Source organism: Platalea leucorodia, assembly GCF_965183815.1.
Source record: "Platalea leucorodia genome assembly, chromosome: 1".
Taxonomy (NCBI): domain Eukaryota; kingdom Metazoa; phylum Chordata; class Aves; order Pelecaniformes; family Threskiornithidae; genus Platalea; species Platalea leucorodia.
Window position 1 is genome coordinate 106,229,639 of NC_138823.1, and position 22,309 is coordinate 106,251,947.

Consider the following 22,309-nt stretch of genomic DNA (forward strand, 5'->3'; position numbering starts at 1 on the left):
CCATGAAAGTGCTGGATTTAGATATGAATAGGGTGTTTCTGGATGCTGAGGAGTGAAGCTGTCTTTATGAATGAATCAGATCTCTATCCTTAGAATGTTACAGATTTAAATACCTGAAAAAATACATGGGTTTTTTTTCAGTCAGAGAGCTTTGCCTGATGTGTATTTGGCCAATTACCTCTTGGGGCTTTAGTCTTTGTTTCCTTTGAATCTCATAAATATAGCAATGCTGTGTTTGTAAAGTGTTCTTCCTTTAATTATGTATGGAGTTTGTACGCCATATTTCTGTGTTGATTGTCAGTTTGAATGGGATGCTGCTGCAAGACTCGGTCTTGTTGTTGCTATCGAGGCTAAACTCATATCTGACTTCAGTGGTTTCTTTCCAGCAAAGACAGAACTGTTGTGTTACACAAGAGCAGCAAACTCTGACTTTTCATGCAGATGCAAACTGAATGGCTGCATTTACTATTATCTACGTCTTTAGTAAAGATTTTGTGTATTGTCGGTGACATTCGTGATTTGGTTTTGCGTGAGCCAGTAGCAAAATCATGGAAGTTGTCATGGAATGAAATCTATTCTTGTTTTGTATTTCATCTTGCCCCCTAGAAATTTAGGCTTAAGCATCAGTAAAGAAGATGAGAACCTTGTCTGTAATATCAGGGCTTCCTGACAGATTTACTGTGTTATTCTTTACTTTTTTGTGATTGTATCTATTTTTCTTTTTTTCTTCTCCCCCACCCCCACCCCCCCCACCATTTTGCAGGAGATCTCAAAGTAGGCTATAGAAGAAACAGATAATATGCATGCATATTTTTAGAGCATCTGTTAGCCTTTTGTGAAGTCAAAGCTAGTCATGCTGATTTAAAATACAGATTCTACTAAATACGTGGTTTTGGTGCATGAAATCACTTAATGAATTTAGGCATCCCCCATGCTGTCACACAAGAAAATAATGTTTTTCCTCATGGATTAAAAGCCATCTTCCATTTGCTTTGAGGTTGATAGCATTTGTAAGTGGTATGTGCTTATTGATCATTGTCAATGCTAATAGTTAGAGCAGTGTATTTGTGTGAACACTAATAAGTATTTAAATAAAGAATCTCAATCTTGTGAAGCACTATGAACAAAGAAATCATTCCTAACTTATACCTGGGGAAAATAAGTGAACATAGCACCTACAAGTTTGCATTAGAAAATGGGTCAGTAAGCCTTTATTTCCCTGAGAAGTGACTGGAGCATGAGGGTTTTTTGTTCAGCAGCTGACGCACTTGAATCTGAAATGGGCATGGGCACGTATTTCTTGGTGGTTGTATCTTTCCTGTTGGGTAAGGCTGTAGAGTATCTTTCTCTTGGTAGAAGCACCAAGAAATGAGCATGGCTTTCAGCTTCAGTGGTTAGGCCCCCGTTAATCTTCCAGTTAAACTTCTGTGGTATTCTGTGGCTTACTGATCTTGGAGATTGAATAAGTAAATTTTTCCTGAATTTAAAATACAATTTAGCTCACAGTAACCCAAAGGATAGACATTGCATGGAAATAAAGCAAATTTCAGAATAAAGAAGGAAGTGCATATAAATGGAAAATCTGTTAAAACCAGCCTGTGTCAGATTCTAGCTATTATGCTGTTGCATCATAGTTATATCACTGCTTATCTGGCTACTTTTTAAGTTAAATGCTGTTTTCTGAATCTAAACTTGCTAGTACGATTCATCCTTTCCTGCTCTTAGGTCAGCAGGAATTTAAAGGAAATCAAGTGCTTACCTCTGGGAAGTAATGTTTGCAACACTGTGTAAACTGTATTTCACAATCAGAAATTAAAGTCTGAACAGTCATGGTCACTTGTGAGTTTGAAGTCACCCTGCTTTTCTTAGGTCTCTGGAATGGTTGATATGACTACGATTCATAGGTTACATTGGGAACAATTTGATCTTACTATCTGTGTTATTTAGATGGTAACACTTCTGGTGCATGTGAAGCTGTAAAGGCAGGTGTGAAGATAATCAGCCCGTGAAGTTTAATCAGACATATGTAATCAGAAGCTGATGGAATGCACAAATCTGATAGCATTGCTGTAATTAATTAATCTTTTGGGAATGGGTAAGAACTAAAAGCATTTCTTCTTAGGGTTTTTTGTTTTGTTTTGATGTATGTAAATACTTTTATATATGCAGACTTGAGTTTGGCCAGATCTCTAGTAGAAAGCTGATCTAAAGAAATGGAGGGGAGAATCCACCCACTTTTTTACTCACATATTTTATTTGCTTTTGTTTTAGTTTGCAAGTATGCCTGCCACAGGAAATGTGAAGAAAAGGTAAGCACATATATTTGCCTTCCTTCTTGCTGTTGATCCACGTGTATTTGAAGTTGAGTCTACAAAAGCTGTATCAACTAATTAAGAATAAGATGATTATTAAATCAGATGCCTAGCTGTCAAAAAAGAGTAATTTTTTTTGCTGGGGTATTGTTCTTGCCATTAATAAAAAACAGGTCCCTATGTAGTCAAAACATCTGCACCAGTGGCTGAGTTTCTCGTTCCTCCCACAGGAGGACATGTTTCAAGTTGAAAACAGCAAGTTAAGTGGGTGAAATACAAACCACACAGTTTTACCAAAAAAATAAAAAATGTATCTGAGTGAATAAGGTGTATATATGTGTACACACACACCTAAATATATATACACACACCTGTGTGTGTGTGTTTGAGTGTGTGTGTGTATATATATACACCCCCCCATATATAAATATATATATATATAAAATATTTTACAACAACAGAGATTTAAAGACAAACTTTTGGCATTGGATTATGAAAAGCATAAGCATATTATTAATTTATTTTCAGTGTCTACTCTAGATAGTTTCCACCCAGTTCAGTTTCATTACTAGATTTTTGTTAGTTTTAAAATCTCTGAGTCTCTTTCACACACGAGATCAGTACTTCCATGGTCTCATATGACGTAAAATTTCCCCATCCCTAGATTTGTGTAAATCAAAGACATTTACAGAGTGTTGCAGCCTAAATCTAGCAGTCTTGGAGGGCTTTACTTTATTTTACCAGAACCACCCTCATGGGATAGTATTCTCTGCTTTTAACTAAAACTTTTCGTTAGTACTTGCTATCTATGAAGACAGCATTTTTTGTAGTTAGAGCACTGAGCTTCTGGAGACACCACGGATCTAGTCCTACTACCTGTGTTGTTGCCTTGACGTTTGGCCTTGTGCAAGGATTTCTTTGTTTCAGTTCTTCGAAGAAATATAACTAAATTCAAGAGAAGAACCTCTACTTAGTGAAGGACTTGGAGATCTGTCAGGCCATTCGGGGAAATTCTAGTAAATACAGGTGTCAGTTAGCTGAGCATCTCCCATTTTGAGTGAAAATGGTACTTGTGCATTTGAAAATCACTGCGTTACGTGGTATGCTGAATAAATGCAGGATTTTGTTTTTTCATGAAATAAGATGATAAAGTACAGGCAGTGATAATTAAGTTTGCAAGTAAGGTATTATTACCTTTTGAAGTTTTTCATCAGCTATATGCATTCAATAATGATTAGTAATAATACTATAGTAATGGTTGTCTAGAAGTAGACAGGAAACAGTTTAGTAGAAAGAAGTACTTTTTATGAGACCAGATGATGTAATTGATCCCTCTTTGCGCAGTAGCTTTGGTTCTCCAAATAGCACTTGCAGTACGGAATTCTACCAGCTTCCATGGGGAAGAATCTGATTTGTTGATCATGTTCGTAGCTTGCAGATTTGCTTGCGTAGGTGCTACATAGATCTAGAGTTTCCAGAAGTGATGGTATGTAAATGATGCTGGAGACTGTCGTAAGAAATTCTTTAAACTTGTTTTGGAGACAAATAATTTCATACGTGTGCCATATGTTAAAAACGGGAAACCATATTTCAACTAGTATTTATGCTCTCAGGCATTTGGGTGTTGAGTGTTGAAAAGACTAAGATATGGAGCGCCAAAAGTATATAGTAGCGTAACTGTCATCGAGATACTGTATTTTTTTATGGTTTTTAAATCATTAAAAAGAAATTACTAGCATGTATTATAGAAGATAGAAAAAGAAGGTGTGGGAACAAGACCAAATTTATTTCTTACAAGAGACTTTTTTTCTGATTTTCAGAGGAGTAGTAAGGCAAGAAGTAGCTTAAATTCAGAATTTTTCTATGAGTCTTTTCTCACTACTTGTGAGGCTCACTCATATGTTGTATATAATCTTAATCATTCATCCCGATTCAGATCTGAATTTTGCCTTTATTGCCTAAAATGGCATCTGTATTTTCATTTCATTATCAGTTTAAAGCAAGAATGATTCTGGTGGTTTTTAAGCTGGACTGAGAATATACTAAGGCCATCTAAGGATGTTGCAGGCAACCTTGAGGATACCTGTAACCATAATTATATGCACTGGTTTAGATCCATGTGTGTGGAAAGAGTTTCACGGACCCCGCTGATGCACAAGTATCTCTTCTCACTAGAATATATTTTACCTCCAAGACAAGTATTACTCCCTGCATTTTCTATAAAACTACCCTGTCCACAGCTTATGGGGATTAACTATTTTTGCATTAGTTAAATATCCCCCAAGGCAAAATGAGTAAGCAGTTAGTCAGCTGATAGTCACATGGAAAGGGAGTGAATGAGAACAAAGAACGTTGCACTTAGGAGATCCTGTAGTCATTTTGGAAAAGAATAATGCATCAGCATGATAAAGCATTACTTGAAAGACTACTGGAGTCATGAGTGTTCATAAAACGATTATTATGTGCGAGTCTAGCCATAAAGCCCCGTAACAAAACAGATAATATCATAAATGTGTTCAGGTAAAAACAGCAGCGCAGGCCTTACACTGGCAACGCTACAATGCAGGTTTTCAAGAGTTTGTCAAGACAATACCACTATTATGCTTGCAAATGAAAAACAAAGATTTCTTCTTATATAAGTCATCCATGAAAATAAAGTTTACGCAAACCTGAGAGTAAAGTGGATGCTGAATTTGATCAGAAGGTACAAATGAAGGAAAAATCACATTTTGGAATTGTTTGGGATGTCAGCTGCTGCCTTGTAGGATGAACCCTAAATCAGTTCTGTGAGGGTTTTCCAGTTGTCCCTGACATAACAGTAAGTACAAAATAACAAGTGCAGGCAAGCATTATAGTAATATTTCAAAAACTAGGGCACAACTGGAAGAAAATCTGAAGTTACAAAAACAAAAGAAAAGAAGCAGAGATTAGCTTGTACCAATTTAGGCTGTTGCATTTAGTGCAGAAAGATTATAACACCTGAAATTATGTAGCATCCACTAGATGGGGCGGATGGATACCAATGTGAAAATCAGATGAGATGTAAAACAAAGTTACACCCCCCCACCCCCCTCCCCCCCCAAAAAAAAGGCACCAAAATCCCAAACTCCACTGTCTTGGAATTGTCTGTGGAAAGAAAAACAAACAAAAAAGCAAACATGGTGGATGTCTGGATATAAAACCTTTAGAGAGATATCCATCTCTGTCAGGTTACTGTTTGCAATTTAGCCTTGAAGGGGAGGGTGGGTGCGTGGCTACAGGGATGAATTAATGGAAATTAAGGATCCACAAATTCAGAACAGATGTCAGGAAGCAGTATTTCACACAGAGAGCAATGAATATGTGAAGACATCTCCCAGGCAAGTTTGTTCAGATGAAAAGCAGTGAGGTTGCTCAGGACTGAAGCGATCTAATCATGTCCTGGGAGATGGAGCTCTGAGTGGGCTGTGCCGTAAATGGGCTGGTCAATCTGTCTGCTCTGAAGACGTCCCTCAACTCTCACAGCCTGTGTGAACTCTCATAACCTATTTGTGAAACTGTCGGCTGCCTACCTGCCAGTGCAACATCAGAGATCTTGGTGTGCACCAGGGTCTGTAGAAGCATTTGATTTCAGTACAGCCTCTCAGGACAGCTGTTTTGCCTGTGTACTGCTCGATGGGCCTCTTCCACGCCCATCAGCGTGGTGTGCATTGAGTGCTGATTCAGGACAGCCCTGTTGCTCTGAGCCTCAGAAACTTGATACATATTAATAGAAAGACACATGGTTGTATCTGTCTGCGTGTTGATAGAAAAGAGACCCTAAAAATGCTGTCCTTCTTGAAGGGTGCCGGGGTGTTGTTAACTTGCTGGACAATAGTGATGCCTCTTCTGATCATGGGAAACCCTCGTAAACTTGTCATTGACCTTGTATAGATTAAGCTATTGTAATATATTTGGTTTTGCAGCAGGCTTATTTAGAACTAAAGCCAACCTTTAAAATCGTTGTTATACCAGCATATAATACTACCTCAATTTACTATAAAATTTTTGTGTGTGTGTGCTTTAGTCATCTGTGCTTTTTTTCTTTAAAGTGATGGGGACGGAAAACCACTCTAGAAGAGTTTGCTATTCCTGTATGTACTGTATTTTAAAACTCTCTCTAAAAGGCAATGTTTTTGTTTTCACTCTGAAAAACATTGTAAGAATGAATTCTGAAAGAATTTTGTTTTGCTGTATAAATCCCAGTTCATTTAGGTAATTACTATCTTGTATGGCCTCAGTCTGTGCGTGTTTAGCTTGGAAATGTTTCTGTATGGCTGTTTCTTCAGATGTACGTATCTAATTAGTGTTCCCTGGGGTTTCTGAGGCTACAGCATGTCTAACGCCCCAGGGCTTTGCTCTGGATTTCGCTCTGGGAACTTGAGTCCCCTTTGTTTTGTAGCTTTGTCTCAGGGCGTGTGTCACTGCATATGATATAGGAATACTTGTTTGTCCCACCACAAGGCTTTCACTTAGCTCTCTGTCCTGGGATACCATTTTTTCCATCTTTTATTTTTACTCTGTCAGTTAGGTATGTGGTATAAAGCTGGGGCATTGGAAGGCATCATCTCCTGACTCTAGCCAAACTTTGTTCTTTGAAGTCTGGGAATTTGAAAACCAGTTTCTATCTCCTGTCCTGTGGGAAGACTGAAAGTGGGAGGGGGAACCTCTTCACCATATTTTCGTGACCTGTTTCTTGTATGCTAATTCTCCCTTTTGAGAACTGACTGATTTTATGAAGTTTGTAAGTAAATGCTTAAATTCTCTTACAATCAGTAAGCTTAAGTATTTGCCGAAGTCTTTGCTGAATCAGGTGTGATCCAGCTTTATGCCTTTGCCTGACGAAGATTGCATGTATCCTTAGTTCAATCTGGAGGATATTTTTGCTATGCTTAAGCCAAAAAGACATTTTCTTTACAGTTTGATTCTTTGCTAGTCTGAAATGATGTTTCAAAGAAACCAATATCCTAGGCAGATGGCTCTATGGCTTTTTCCAGTTCCAGTAAGATTGATTTATTTATGTATGGGTTTTATTCAGCACACTTCCTCCTTCACCTTTTAAGAAGTTGTCTTAGGCATCTCAGTGGAGTGCAAATTCAATCAGAGCTTGAGAATTTTCTATTAAGTGTCTAAAATCCTTGTTTAGGCTCGTTTCCTGAGCTGTAGTGTACCACTGGAATGCTGGTGAAAGTAGAACAAACAATTTATTACTTTCAAGTTCTGTAGTTTATTTTTTGTAGAGAAAGAACAGATTTATAATATGTTCTTAGCATTTTATCCTTTATAAAACAATTTTGGTGGCTTTAATGATAGAAGGTATAAACTCTGATGTGACACTTTGTCCTGCTACTTTTCTCAAAGGCCACGTTTTTTCTAATTCTTTTTTTCTAGGCATTTATATCTGAGAAAATGTAATTCTTGCCTTGACCTTGCTGTTCCTTTTTCTTTAAACTGTTTAAGCTGTTGCTGGTTGAAGAGGATTGAAAGAAGGCTTCCCACTGTCCCCAAATCCATAGTCCCTTGTGATACCCTAACCTTTTTTGTTCTTAGTCTTTTTAACAGTCTAAGAAATATGAACATGATTACAGAAAAATGCATAGAAATAAACAAAAATTTAACTTGAATTACTGTAAAAAACATGACTAGCAGCACTACAGAAGGGAGAGTGACAGTAATCACAGCAATAAAAAATAGTAAGGAGTGCTAATTGGTTTTGGTCCTGGGTTGCGTATTCAACTTGTATTGTGAAAATAATGAACTTCCTAGCTACCTATCAGTATATATCTGTATATATACGGTGACTAACATTGGTCAGCTATTTTCAGTTCTGAGACTTAAAGCGCAAGCTGTATTGGCTTTCAAAAGGCTCTACTGACTTTTGTCACTTGGGTACTTCTTGGACTGGCTTGTGAATAAACCTTGTGCTTAGTCGGGGCAGCCTTGTCAAGGTTGTAAGGCTGGGCTCTGGCTCTTGCAGTGGATGGGCATGAAGGCAGATACCTCTACCCTGTGAAGAGAATCAGTGGCCCTTGGCAGTCCAGTGGGACAGATACTTAGGAGAGAAACATATGATGCACTGCCATATGACAGTTTCTCTTGTGTGTTTTTGGAGCAAGAACAGAAGAGCTTTCTCTCTTTTGTGTAAGGTTGAGGAAAAGAGATGGCGTATATTTTGTCATCCTTGCCAAGAGTTCCAAAGCAAGTCATCTGGACTATTGCTTCATTTACCTTCCTGAAATTTAGTTTAGACTCTGAAATGATGTCTAATGTAATAGTTCCCACCAAGTGGCTGACAGATATACATGCTCATATGCGTTTGTAACATACACGCACATGCAAACAAGGCAACTATGTGAGGTATTCCTTTTTTTTTTTTTTCCCCCCAGTCTGGCTTCTCTATAAACAGAGGTCTGATGTAATGCACTGTAACTCATTGTAACTGGAATGTCCCTTGAACTTCACCAGAAATTCACCATTATCTGAATTTAAGATTAGTGCACCCTGGTCCATCTTTTAAACAGCTCAATTAACTGTTCAGAATTGAGTTATGGACAATGCATTCTTGTTAGTCATATAATAACCAAACTGTATTTCATTTGTGGATTAGTTTCATCTACTACATGTACTACTACTACTTGTGTAAATAATGTCCAAGTGAAAAAAAAACAACCAAAACCACCACCCCGAACCCAAATATTTTACCTTCAGTCCTCCTTTATCTTAAGAATACTGAATCTAATTTTTGTCTTGTACATCTTCCTCTCTGCTTCTGTTTTTACTTTTATGCCTCCTGTATCAGGAGTTTAGTTTAAATCCTCATCTCAGTTGTGCACACTTGGCTTCCTTTGATTTTTTTACGAAAGATTTGAAAGAAGACTTTCTATTTAAAAGTTCTTCACTTCTAACTCTTCTGTATTGCGCTGAAGTTATGTGAGCAGAAAGGTGGTGACTTCTCACTCTGTGTGCAATGCATAGTATGTCCTGATTGCAGGACACTACTTATTGTTCATTGCTGAAGAGTAAAGTACGTAAAGGAGCACCTCTCTAGACTTCCATTAGCATTATAAGAAAGAATTTTGACTTGTAGCCCCAGGCAAGGGGACTGAAAAAAAAAAATTAACTGAATTTAATGTCAGTGCACCCTGTTCCGTCTTGTTAGATTACTAGTTCTATTAGGACCGTGAAACCAGGGAAGAGACTGACAGCCGAAGCGAGTAAGCAAGGGGGCTGGACTCTTCAGAGTGGTGGTGAGGCACTTTCTCTTCAAATGAAAAAAAAAAAAAAAAAAGTCACTGAGGTTTCCAAGGGTACGGTATTCCGGCTAATGTCTGATATCTGCTGCTTCTTTGATTACCGCACTGAAACTGGTGTGAAGGGTGGCCCAGTATGTTCACGGTGATACTTGGTCAGTTTGGAAAGGGAAGCAACTGTATCTTGGATGTTATAATTTCTCAAACGATTGCCAATGTTCTCTCTTTTTTCATCGTTATAATTATTTATTTGTTTTCTATCTGATTTGTATGCTGCATCAGCTTGCTATTGAGGGAATTCAGCATGTGTATTCAAAAGGGTGGAAAGAATTCCTCTTTGAATGTTCAAAACAATACAAAATCAGAGCAGAAGCCCGATTTGCAAGATGTCAAAATGGGTATTACTTTTTAAAGAGATAGCTGCTACTTTGGTAGTGAAAGTTTAAACATAGTGTTTCTCTTGAACTTTCTAACCTTATTTCATACTTACACTCAGTTGCATTTCAAGCACTAGAGATAATGTGTCAACCTTTCTCAGAAAAATAAAGGCAGTTTTGGGGAAAGAGACACAAACAGAATACCACAAACTTTTAACCTAAATGCCCAGGGTTTGACAGTCATTACATTGTTATTTTTAAGTGATTTTGAAGTAAAGTTCTTAGTTTTAAAAATAATTGAGCAACCAGGAAAAGATTTGCTTTGCTGAGATCAGCAAAATACTGTCAACTTTTACACCTTAGTTAATATGGCACTGTTGAAAGTGTAGATGAAAACCATCACGACCAGCAGTGGACCAAATAGTGGCGACTTCGCTTCTCAAATGGGTTCACGTGAGTTTGATTTTGGTTTTGTTTTTTATTTCAGTATGGGTCTTCCTTAACCCTTTCAGATTTGTGCAGAGGGAATCAAGGACTTCAATGAAAACTTGTGTCATGTTGTTTCCAGGAGACAACTGTGTGAGTGAACCTCTGTGGTTCACACATTTTTGTGGGAATCCATAAATCCAAACACATTCAATAAGGCCGAAGACTTCAAGGATTTTTTTTTTTTTTCCTTCGTAGGCAGTGTTTAGCGTGTTATATTACGATGCATGCAGCCCTTTTAGTGCTACCTGGCATTGGGCTAGAGTGAAAATGTTTGCAGTTGAAGTCCAAGGGATTACTGTAGGAGTTTTGTAACTGACATATGCAGCTCAGAGGGGTCTTCTGATGGTACCCAGAAGCAGTATTTTGCAGATCCTCCTGTCTGCAAAATATTCTGCCCTCTTTTAGATATAATATCACTGCAATGAACTGTATAATGAATAAACCTTCAGATTCAACCAGAACTGTAAGCTATTGAGGGACACAAGGACTTGAAATTGCTTTATATGGGCATAAACCTTGCATTGTTTAAGCAGCAGAAGTGCTGTGCTGGAGCGTTGTGTATTTGGCAGTCAATTTGCTGGGGCTTTCCAAAAATGAAGAAGTATGTTAAAGTCTGCTAGTGTTTTAGATAAGAACTCTCATTTAGACTTACTGTTTCAGATAGCTGGCTATGTTGTGCAAGACCCAGCTGGTACATGTACAACTTCAAGGTTTGTTTGTTTCCTTGCTGATTTTCTTTTAAAAATAAATCTAGCTGTTGGCAAGGGGAAAAGAGGATAAGATGATGTTAGTAAGGGAAGGAAACAAAACAATTAGTGCTTTTCTTTGTTCACCACCAAAATATGGATAGGTTACATTTTCATGACAGATGTGAACTTTCCACTGGAAAATCTTAGGATGTTTTAGGAGAGTTGGGGGTTTTTTGTTTGTTTTTTTCCTCCAATGCCCTGTCCTGTTTTGGCTGATTTTGGGAAGGATCTCTTTACTGGTCCAGTTATTTTATGGATATCTCTGATCCTTTCTGTATAGATACAGGAGATCTCACACAGACTTGCAATGTAACTTTTTTTTTTGAGAGAGGTAGAAAGGCATTGGTCAGCCTTTTAAAGTGGGGTCAAAGAACCCGGGAATGATGCATTTTACATTGCCGCTGCTTGGAATGCTCCCTTAGTGTCAAGGACTATTATGGAACCAGAATTGTCTCGACATTGCTGTTATACCGCCATGCGTCTTAATCTCGTCCTTGGGATTGTATCGAAACCTCCCCCGACATTGGATCGGGACACTTAGGTCACATTGTATAGCTCATGCCACATTCATTTCTGGGAAATGGGCATTAAGTAGCTTAGAAGAATATACCACTCCTTTCTTTGTGAGTTACTGTTATAGAAAGTTGTTTACCCTTACTGTATATGATGCTCTTAGCTTTTACACAAGAGGCATTGCTTTTGCACTGTTACAGCTAAAGGCAATAGCAACATCTTGAAGAGTACTCTGAACATCAACAGTGGCTGTAATTGGGTAGCAGGCAAAATGGCCCAATGATGTATGGCATTTTGCACCATTGCTCTGTGATGCTATGTTGCTTTTGCTGGGGGTTTTGGTGAAGAGTGCATACTCCTAGAAACTGGTTGAATTCCCTCTTGCAATATTGCATCTCAAAAAGTTGGAGCCACCCCAGCCTTAGATTGCAAGGAGTTTCCGTACTGACTTGATGGAAGAATGGAAACTGAGTTATAGACATCATCATGAATAACCATAATTTTGTGGAAATATAGAATGAAAAAGAGTACTATGTGTTTTGAAGGTTATGAGCTCCATCCCAGAAGAAGTCCTGAATGTTTTGAACCAGCGAGCTGAAATATCTAAACTTTGTTAGAATTTGCTTTTACTACTTCTGTGTGATAACACGGCATTTCATAGTTTTTCTAGTAATTATTTCTAAAAGACTGCTTTCCTTGTCTTGTTCTGTCTTCCTGAAGAAAACATTTAAAATACCTCTCACAATTAAAGCATAATAAAGCAAATTCAGTCTTAGTGAAAGCTGTCCATTTGGGAGAGCTAGTTTTGATGATAAAAAATACGTATTTTAAGTCTGTCATAGGGAGAGCGTTCTGTACCCTTTTGTTGCATTATCTCTTTTCTGGAAAATTGAATTTGGAATGTACATGTTTAAGACTTCGTTTTAGTACATTTTGAGAGGAGGGAAATTTGTTAAAATGACTAGAGGGCTACGAAAGCCAAGATTGTGGTATAAGAAAGTCAGAAGTACGGTGATAAAATTCAGGTGCTTCCAGTGCCTTCATGTTGGCCTCCAACAAAGTGTGCTCAACCTCAAAAATGGGCAAACTGGGGCCTTGTAGAGGGACTGCTTTACAACACGAGAATACATTTTGGTGGGAAAGTGGAAGGTTCCTCCTTGGTTCGCAACCCTTTAGGCTGTTTTGGCCTCCTCTGGCTTGCTGAGCAGTGTACTCCAACAGTTTTTTTCCAAAGGATTTCTGTAAACTTCCTGCTAGAGAGGTCACTTTGCCTCTTTGACATGACTTTTGCAGACCTTCTGTCACGGACTGAAACCAGGCCTGTGCTAAATTGCCGTCCGTATCTTTGGATTACCTGATTCAAAAGAGCTATCTTTCCTTCTTGTGATGTAACGCATTTGTGCATTAAACTGGCCTTAGTGAGATGCAGAGAGTCATCCTGCAGATGGATGGTTTTCAACTTGAGGGAAATAAAACAAACAAACAAAAAAACCAAACAAAAAAGCCTGAAACTCATTACTTTACCAACAAGTCTGACCTGTGACTTCTGCCTGCATACCTTTCTGTGATGTTGAGTAGAAAAGACTGGCATTGCTGCCTTCTGGAGCCCTCCTCCTCTACCACATTTCCCTATTCTCTGTAACACGTATTAAGAAAAAAAATCGCCCCCCTTAGGTTAAAATAAGTTTATTGTTTAAATATTGCTTTCATGTTATCTTTAATACTTTCATTTGATGGGCATTTATCTGTCCCAGATGTTAGAGGCACACTGGAAGCAGTGAAACCTGTGGGCTGAGCACTGACCTCTGCAGTTTGTTGTGACAAAGCTCCTGTCTCCTCCTCCTAAAACTTCTGATACTTCTGTGTCATTTGTGACCACAGGAACCATAATCCTGTGGCTCTTATCACCGTTGCTCAGGTGTTGGAAGCAGCCTGAAACTCTGAGAAATCACACCAACATATATGTTAAAGGTGCAAAATTTTGAGGTACAGCAGATCTGGTGCATGGCTTGTTTCCGCTCAAGAAAATCCAGTCCATGCTGGTAGTTTGTTCCTTTGGGAGAGGAAAATGTCCGCAGAACTGTATCCCTGTTGCTTGCTAGGGCCCTCCCTGTCTGGTAATTTTGCAAGATTTGTTTGACTTTGCAAATGAAGCATGTTTTCTCATGGGGATTATACCAAAATAAATAGGCCTGGAATCCTGAAAGGATAACATAGTTCACTGAGGAATGTGTACCTAATTAAGCTTGGAGAAGTCAGATCTGGTACAAAGAAAGCAGAAGTCAAGTCTCTTAAAGATGTATGCAATTGCCAAAATTGGGATTTTTTTTTTTAACTGTTCTTTAAAGAAGCAGCAAAATGAGACATTTTGAGCAAAGATACTATGTTTTTGCACTCATTTAGCATCAAATCATTTCAACCTACTTTATAAACTTGTGGTTAAACAGATTGACTCAGGAGGGACAGTAGCTAGCATTCCATTTACAGTTAAGATTGGCAAACTAAACCACAGCGCAGAGGGCTAGTGCAAAGTCCAGTAAAAATCTAGTTTTAGGATCTTGGCTCCTGCTGGCTGATTTAACCCCTGTTAGCAACACCCAAGTTCTGACTGAGTTTCTTGTTCTTTGCTTCTGAATTCTTTTGGAGCAAATCCAGTGATCTGATAAAAGACAGTATTTAATCTCTGGTTAGTGGTTTACAGTTATCATGAGAAACTCATCCATTTTTGATTCTAGGAATCTTCTGTTTCATTGGAGTTTTGAAGAAGTTCTTCTATTTTATCCTTTCCTATGTACCAATTGTCTTGCCCTGTATGTGTTCTTCGGAGAGTTGGAGAACAACTTTCACAACGTAGGTCAGGACTGTGACTTGGCAAGATCAAATATCACAGCATGGAAGAAAGCCAGACTTTGAGGTGGCAAAGATATGTGAACAATACATTTTTGTATCTTGGGATAACTGCATTCCTAGTTACTTGTGAAAAGTTTCTTTTCCTTCAGTGACTTCATTTGAAACAGCTTTGTTGCTTTGTCTTGGGAAATGGGGATTTGCTAAATTTTGAAATCCCTCCTGAAGGTACGTAACTGTGCATTTCAGGTGCTAATTTCAGACTTTGTTTCATAAGGCATAATTCCAAGTAGACAGAAGGGAGTTGTGCATGGGTCAGGACTGCAGGAACATGGCTTAGATGTTACAGCACTCCGTGACTCATATGTTTTTTCCAAGAAACTCATGGAGAGTTTCTCAAGCTTCAGCTGATCCTTTTTACACCTTGATGAGGTGGGTAACGTAGTGTTAGCGTTACTTCAGCAAATAAAAAATACCGAAGCTGAGAAATTAATAAAATGGCGCTAAAATATCACTGTTGGAATTTGGTTTTGAATTCAGAGAGCTCCTGGCTGTGTTTGTTCTGTCTTTCCCTGTAGCAACTTTATCAGAGAACTAGGTGAGAGAAAAAATGTAATGTGTTAGGAAGCTTTTCTGATGTTACTTGGTTTCTGCTGATGTTACGTGGTTTCTGCTTGCTGCGTGATAGCATTATATGTGAATAAATCTTTGCATTTTATTGATAGTCATGAGCCAAGCCCATTAACAGTTTCTCAACTGTAGTTGTCTTTGCAATTTACAATGCAATTTTTTTGTTTGCTTCTTCCAAACTTAATTCAAGACTGCTTTATGCTAATCAAGTACGAGGGTGGTTTCCATAGGGCAAAAGAGTTTGCTGTTCTGAAGTGAGAGTGGAAATGGTGTACAACTGCACCGAATCTCAGTGCTGATTTTACTGTATCTATTCTCTCTTTTTCATTTTGGAAACACTATTGTATCTTGTTTATTAAAATATAATAATGACTGCAAAGTGCTTGTTCAGTTTCTGCGGTGTTTGGTAAGTCTTCCTTTAAGGCTGCTGTTTTCAATGTGTCCAAAAATGCTTCGTTTGAAGAGAAAAAATCAGTGGGTTTCGGGCACACTTTAGAGCTGTTCTGTCTGGCATGAAGTGCTGAGGAGACCTGATATCTCCAGGAGAAAAGTCTGAGTTAGATGCTAATATCACACAACTGGAGATGTTCTATTTAAAAAAAAAAAAAAAAAAAGTGTATTACGATTGTAGCTTTTTAATCCCAAGTTAATATCCCAATAATATCCCTTTTTAGTTTAGAATTTGGATTTACATTTTTAATTTTGTCAAGTTACAAGTTGTATCTTTGACACCACAGTTATTTGAAGATATACTGCACTCAATGTCCTTTAGTTTGTTCCCTTAGCGAGTAACGGGATTTATGATTTCAGTGTTTTGGGGCATGGGTTGGAGAAGGGAGATGATAGGCATGTCAAAAGAAGACAACTAAGCAGAGAAATTTCGTGTGTGTTCGAGACTTAACTCCAAAGCTGCAGATTTAAATAAATAGATAAGTGTGTGTGTGTGTGTGTGTATATATATGTATATAAAAAGACACATATTAAATATTTCCATAAGCTTACCCTTGGGGCTCCTGACAGTCATTTATGCAACAGTCACAAGGTCTCCTAACATCACTGTAATTTTACATTATTTGGAGGATGTCAGTGGCTTCATTTTGCTGCTCTTTTCACCCTTTCTCATCAATTTTGTAACATGATTAGTAGTGAACTAGAATGAACAGATTTTTTAGGAGGTCACGTGTATATTTGGTGAAGATTCCTCCCCTTGCACATCATTTGTGTTACACATAACCTGTGGCAGGCATGCCGGCATTTCTTACTTGATAAAACTGTAGCTTGGAAGAAAGTGATTCATTATAGCCAAATGATTAAATTGCTTTTGCAAAAGCAATATAATAGTGTTTGAGATTTGGACTTTGAAATGCACCTTTGGTAATAACTGGCTCATTCTTTGAAGATGGTTCTTCCTCTGAAAGATCACCTACTTCTTGCATAAAGAAAATAAAAACTAAGGAGAATAAAAATGAAAGATGCATCTGGGAGTGGAAAAAAGCATTTAAATGTAAATACTGGATATCCCAGCAAATGACCTGTAGTACAACAGTGGGGGGCACTGTTGTGTCTGTGTTACAGCAAGTGGGGGCAGATTTTATTTCCTTAGTGCCAGATATCCTGCCGTTTGTTGACATTTTTTTCTTGTTTGAGTTAACATTTATCTCATGTTGGTCGGTTACTCATTAACTGATGTGACTGGTGTTACAGTCGTATGAAGGAAAATTACCCGCAGATTCCTTGGAGTCAGAATTCTTCATCAAAGTAATTACTTTAAATCTTTTTCCATCAATACAGGACTCTTTCAAACTAAGGCTCAATTCAGGAAGTATCACACCAGGAAAGTGTTTCCATATTAACTGTGTGTGCAAGAACAGGTAGTTTGTCTTTCAAGTATTTGCTTGGTTATTTGTGGGTAGACTAATGTGTCTATATGCATGTGTGTGTATGCGCCGGGCACTGAATAGGTAACTACTTTTGAAAATCAGGCAAGGCATTACCATATTCTGGTATTGCTTGTTAAGACGTGAATGTGCAGAAGTACAGAAGCTAAATGCACCTTGGTTTTGTGGAACTATGAAATATTACAGTAATGCATATCCAGTATATTTCTTACAAGAATAAAGATACTATTGAAAGCTGACAAAGCAGGTGATTGCCAATATCTTTTTTAAGATTAGCTGTAGCTTCAGTTGGGGGGTCAGAAAAGTCTTTCTGAAGTTTATTGTTTCGTGCAGTTGGTACAGTGTATGTAACTTTTAAAACAACAAATGAGGCATTTATACTCCATTTTCTATCTCTGCATTAATACTGGATTGAAGTCCTGCAATCTTGCTTTCCAGCTCTATACTTTTTCTCTAAATGCTGATTTTTTTATTTTTTTTTTTTAGCACATCTCAGACCTTTGCAAACCAGGAAAAAGAGTTGGAGCCACTCACATATCCTCAGCGTAGGTTGTCTAGACCTTGTGATAGCCTCTCTGTTATCTGCGAACACGTCAGCTCTTTTGCTTTTAACCTGTCTCTGGATTAACAGTGGAAGAATTTGCTGCAACTGCTCATGAGAACTGAAATTGGGATACATAGAGATCTTGACTATTTTGCTTCACCTGGGAAGAAATATGCTATTTGTGTATATGGAGTCAGAAGAAAAAAAGTCAGGGCGCCTTGGGTGATTCAGTGTGTCTTGCATTGAGTTTTGTAGCTCGAAAACAGTGGGCCAGCTCTTTGGCTGTGCGATGCATTTTGAGTGCTCTGCGGTTTAGTGACAATTCAACATAGTGATAAGTGGCAGTGTGTAAGGGCAAAGGGATTGCTGTATACACGAGAAAGGGTATTACGTGCTTCTTTGGTAGTCCTAAAACAGTACCATCTAATGTGGGTGTTGATCTTTGTAAAAAGAGAGTGCAAAAGACACAAAACCAGGAGAAGATGGAGCCTATCTGTAAAGTCAGGTTGCTATATATATCTGTTGTAGGCATAGTGAAGCTCAGAGAAGAAAAAAATCAAGCAAATGTTACCCGTAACGTAAGCTCTCATCTTCCTACAGCCCTGAGTCTGTGTGAGTTGCCTGAATAAGATGGCACAGATCTGCCAAAAAAGATCCGTAATTCTCTGCTGCAGTTCTTTTCCAGTGGATGTCCCCAGTGCTTTTGTGTCAGCATAAAGGGGATTTTTCTTTTTCTTAGGCAGTGAGTCAGCTGTAATTATCGAGGAGGTTAGAGCAGAGTTGTGTTTTGGTTAGCCAAGGCGAAAGGAGATGCTTGATTCCTCGAGGGTTTTTAACACTGGAGGGAAAGGAGAGAGCAGAGATGATATTTATGTGCTCCAGTGACGACAATTTTATTCTGCAGTGGTTCCAATTATTAATTATGTGTGCATGTTATATTAGTTCATCTCTGCTTTTCCACTACGCTACCCAGCCAGCCTGCAGACTCCTTTGGGGTTTGCATTAATTCTTTCTTTTCTTCCTCGTGTAGGCAGTGAGAGAAGAGTAATCGTTGACGTTTCAATTTTTATCTGTTTTAACTTTAGGTGTTGCTAATGAAAACACTAGCAAAAACTGATTTTTAGTGCTTATAATAAGTGCTCGGTAATTGCATAGTCAGGACAACTGGGGACAGTGTTTCCTCCATAGGTGCAGTGTTTGCTGCTCCTGGTGATGGTGCAGGGTGCGCGTGGCTTCGGTTCTTCCTGCTACAGTCTGCTCTGCCTCGTGGTTTGCCACTTTGGCTTGAAAAGAGAATTGGTAATTGAAGGTGTCATAGGAAGTTTTACATGCTGTGTCAGGCAAGAGGTCACAGAGGCAGGTGTTGTCTTCGCTTTTAGCAATGGGAATGCTATCATGACAGCTTAGTTAACGTCTTTCATGTGTTTAGTATAGGTATTCGGTTGAATAGACTAGTGAATCATGGGTGGCAGTCATGAAATGAGCTGCAGAAATGGAGCTTATTAAGACCTTGGACTTGCAAGCCCACTGAGGAGTCAGAGGGCAGCAGACAAACCTCAAGGGTTCATATCTGTCCTGTTTTCTTTAGGGATAGTGTGGAGATCATGAGGATGCTGGGAGCTGAAAATCAATATGCTACTTTTTTTTTTTTTCTTTTTATAAGTACTTTGTGATTTAAGAAGTGTTGAGAATCAGATATATATCTTTTTCACAAGCAGTTATGGAGGCAAATGCCATCCCTTCCATGCTAGTGGTTAAAAGCTGCTCCTGAGAGTTTGAGAGTTAAGACTGGAGTGGGTTGTCCTGGTGTAGTCAGGTCTGTCTCTTTTTGTCTGTGCTGCTTACAGGACAGATGTTTCTTTTTATTCTTGCAGCTTGCTCTGTTGCATGGACTGAATCTTCTTTTTATTATTCTAAGGATTATAAATGACACATCAGGCCCCTTCTGCTCAGTAACCCACTCCGTATACCATGAGTTGAGAGCTGGTAGGACAGCTCACCAACAGTTCCTGAGAGAAAACTCCACCTTTGTAGTCCAGGTGTTGTCACAGAGTTTCTGGCTCTGCTTGGCTGGCTGAGAGGCAAGTCTGTCCTGGAGAGCCATAATTGTGAAGGTGAACATGTTAAATGAAACAGTTTCCACTGCGGTTAACCTCAAGGTGGTTGGTAACGTGAGCATGCATGATGTCTATTACTGAAGCTCAGCTGAGTGGTGTAAATTGATGAACCACAGTCTTTCGACTGTATATGTGAGGTCTGAGGGTGCCTGCTGTATGGGACTGTATGGGACTGTAGAAAGAGGCTAACACTTGCTCTCCCCTAGATCATAATGTAATCCGAGTTAGGAATGCTTTTCCTGGCTTTCTTTGTGTTTTGGTTTTTGCATATTCAAACAAGGTCATTTGGGGTTTTTTTGGTGTGATGTATACAGAACATGTTCTCCATAGGAAGTGTTTAACTTGGAGCCAAGCCTCTGAGATTATGTGAGTCCACAGAATATCTGGTCTGCTTGCTTTGCTCAGCCCACACCCCATAAAAAAATCCAGAACAAGGATAAGGTATTGGGAACTGCTGAAGTTCTAGATTACTTGACAAGCAGAATACTTATTTATTAACTAAAACTGCGATGATGATAGAAGAATGCTGCAAAGGATGGAGAGGGGGAGAAAGCCCTCCATGTTTCCCTGCATATGTGACCTGAGGGAAGGCATTACTCTTCAACCCGTTTCACTGCTTACAGCATGTGAGCAGAGCACTGAGTTAGCATTGAGCTAATGCTAACTCTTCAGGGAGCTGAGAGAAAGTACTACAGCTGAGAGCAGCTGTGGACACTCAGATTCTGCACCTGGTCTGGTTGGTGCCCCTTTGACTCTGCTTGGATTTCACAGTATTTGAAGGAGCTCAATCAATGGGATTGGGTCATCTCCAAAGGAATTATCTTTTTTTCCTTAATTTATTATTATTTTTTTATTCCAGGTGGTGACACCCTGCTTTTTTCCAAGCAACTACGAACTGGTAAGTGTTTTTGGCATTACTGATATCCATCAGGTTTTAATAGGTTATAAGTTCGGTTATTCCTATAGCCTCCTAGAATCTCTTGTTATTTCAGTACTGTGCCATCACCTTTCCCCTGTGAGGGTTTGGCAAATCAAGGGTCTATTCCTGAAGCTTGTTACTGTGTCCTGTCTCATGCAGGAATCTGGTTGTTTTACTGAGCATTTTGCAAGGCTAAGGATTAAATGGGTGAAATGTTTTCTGCTGTTTAGGATTCTTCTTAAACTGGACTGGATGACCTGCCTGTGATGCAGCAACCATGTGCAGTTGTTGATATTACACTATCTGCTTTTGTTTGTGTGTTTTAAATAAAAGAATAAAGACACAAATTCTTTAAACATACCATGTCTCATGTCAGTTTGCAGGTACAAATAGCGGATGATTTGTTTGGGGCCTGTTATTTTTTGTTGATGGTGGAAGAGAGGAAGTTAATCCACGCTTGCTGAGGATAGGAAAATGATAAGCCTTTTCTGGCTTGTGTGACTGAATTTGGTTATTTTATGTATGTTCTCTGTGTCAGCTGAGAACTCTGTGCGTTGTAGGTATGTGATGCAGCCACTGGCAATTAGGAATCCTACATCTTGCTTCTGCCTTGCTATGTGAATTGGCCAAGTCACTTTGTGTATTTTTGGAAAAATACAGGTAATGATACCTAATGTGAACCACGGAAGTCAAAACGTGCTATAGAAGTGTTGGTTCATACTTTTCTTAATTATTATCCTGTAAAAGAAAGGCTGGAAACCTAAATCAGTGATTCATGGTATTATGAGGAATGCGAATATCAATTCATGGGAGATCTTTCCTAATTTTGACCCAGTAATTTTATGAATTAACCCATGTCAGAGTCTGAAGATCCTGTATGGCATTACTGCTAAAATTATAAATAGAGAAGAAACCCTTGCTTATGTTTGCAGCTCACAGTACTAGGTGTATACTGGCAACCGCAGTTCCTACTTCTTTTGTGTTGTGCACACAACCTGAATATTGATTCTGACATGGAAAATTTGTCATTGTGATTCAGCAACTATTTTAAACATACAGCAACCTGTGGGATATGTTACCAGTCATTACCATTAATAATTCTGGTTCAACTTGGTTTATGTGAACTGTGAACATGGAGCAGTGCTGGTGATCTGGGCCCAAGTGGCTCTGCGACCTGCTGACCATTGAACAGTATGGATGGCAGAAGTGGCAGAAACTAACCTGTTTTAGTTTACTAGCACGGAAGCAGCCAGAGGTATATTTGGTCCCTGAATAAACGTTTACTAGTTTTAGGCAGAAGAAAGGATGGAATTCTATTTAAATTTCTTGCAGAGAAAGCTGTAGGTGAAATATTTTCACTACATAGTGTGCAATATGTTCTTATTACTGAGAGTGAGATTGAGCAATGTGTTTTGCTTTTGATGTGAAATGTGGTGACATTTTTAGATTAGGAGTCTGCCTTGTGCACAAATAGATTTTATCTGTTTAGTGAAGAGTTTTGTTCTTCTGAAGGAGGATAATCTGTGACCATGTTAGCTGTAAGGAATTTTTTTTACAACTATGTTAAGTGTAAAATATTGAGAAGATCAAGAATAAGTAGTTGAGATGTTTAGATAATAGGGAGGGCAGTACTCTGTTCAAATTAA

General features: G+C 38.6%; 1 protein-coding gene across 1 annotated transcript in view; it reads left to right on the top strand.

The window, feature by feature from the left end:
* Window positions 1-22,309, top strand: part of TNS3 (tensin 3) — a 231,977-nt gene that overhangs the window by 78,202 nt on the left and 131,466 nt on the right. Inside the window, 2 exon segments of the mRNA XM_082308287.1 lie at window positions 2,272-2,309; window positions 20,604-20,642. Of these exon segments, the coding sequence (XP_082164413.1) occupies window positions 2,272-2,309; window positions 20,604-20,642 (77 nt within the window).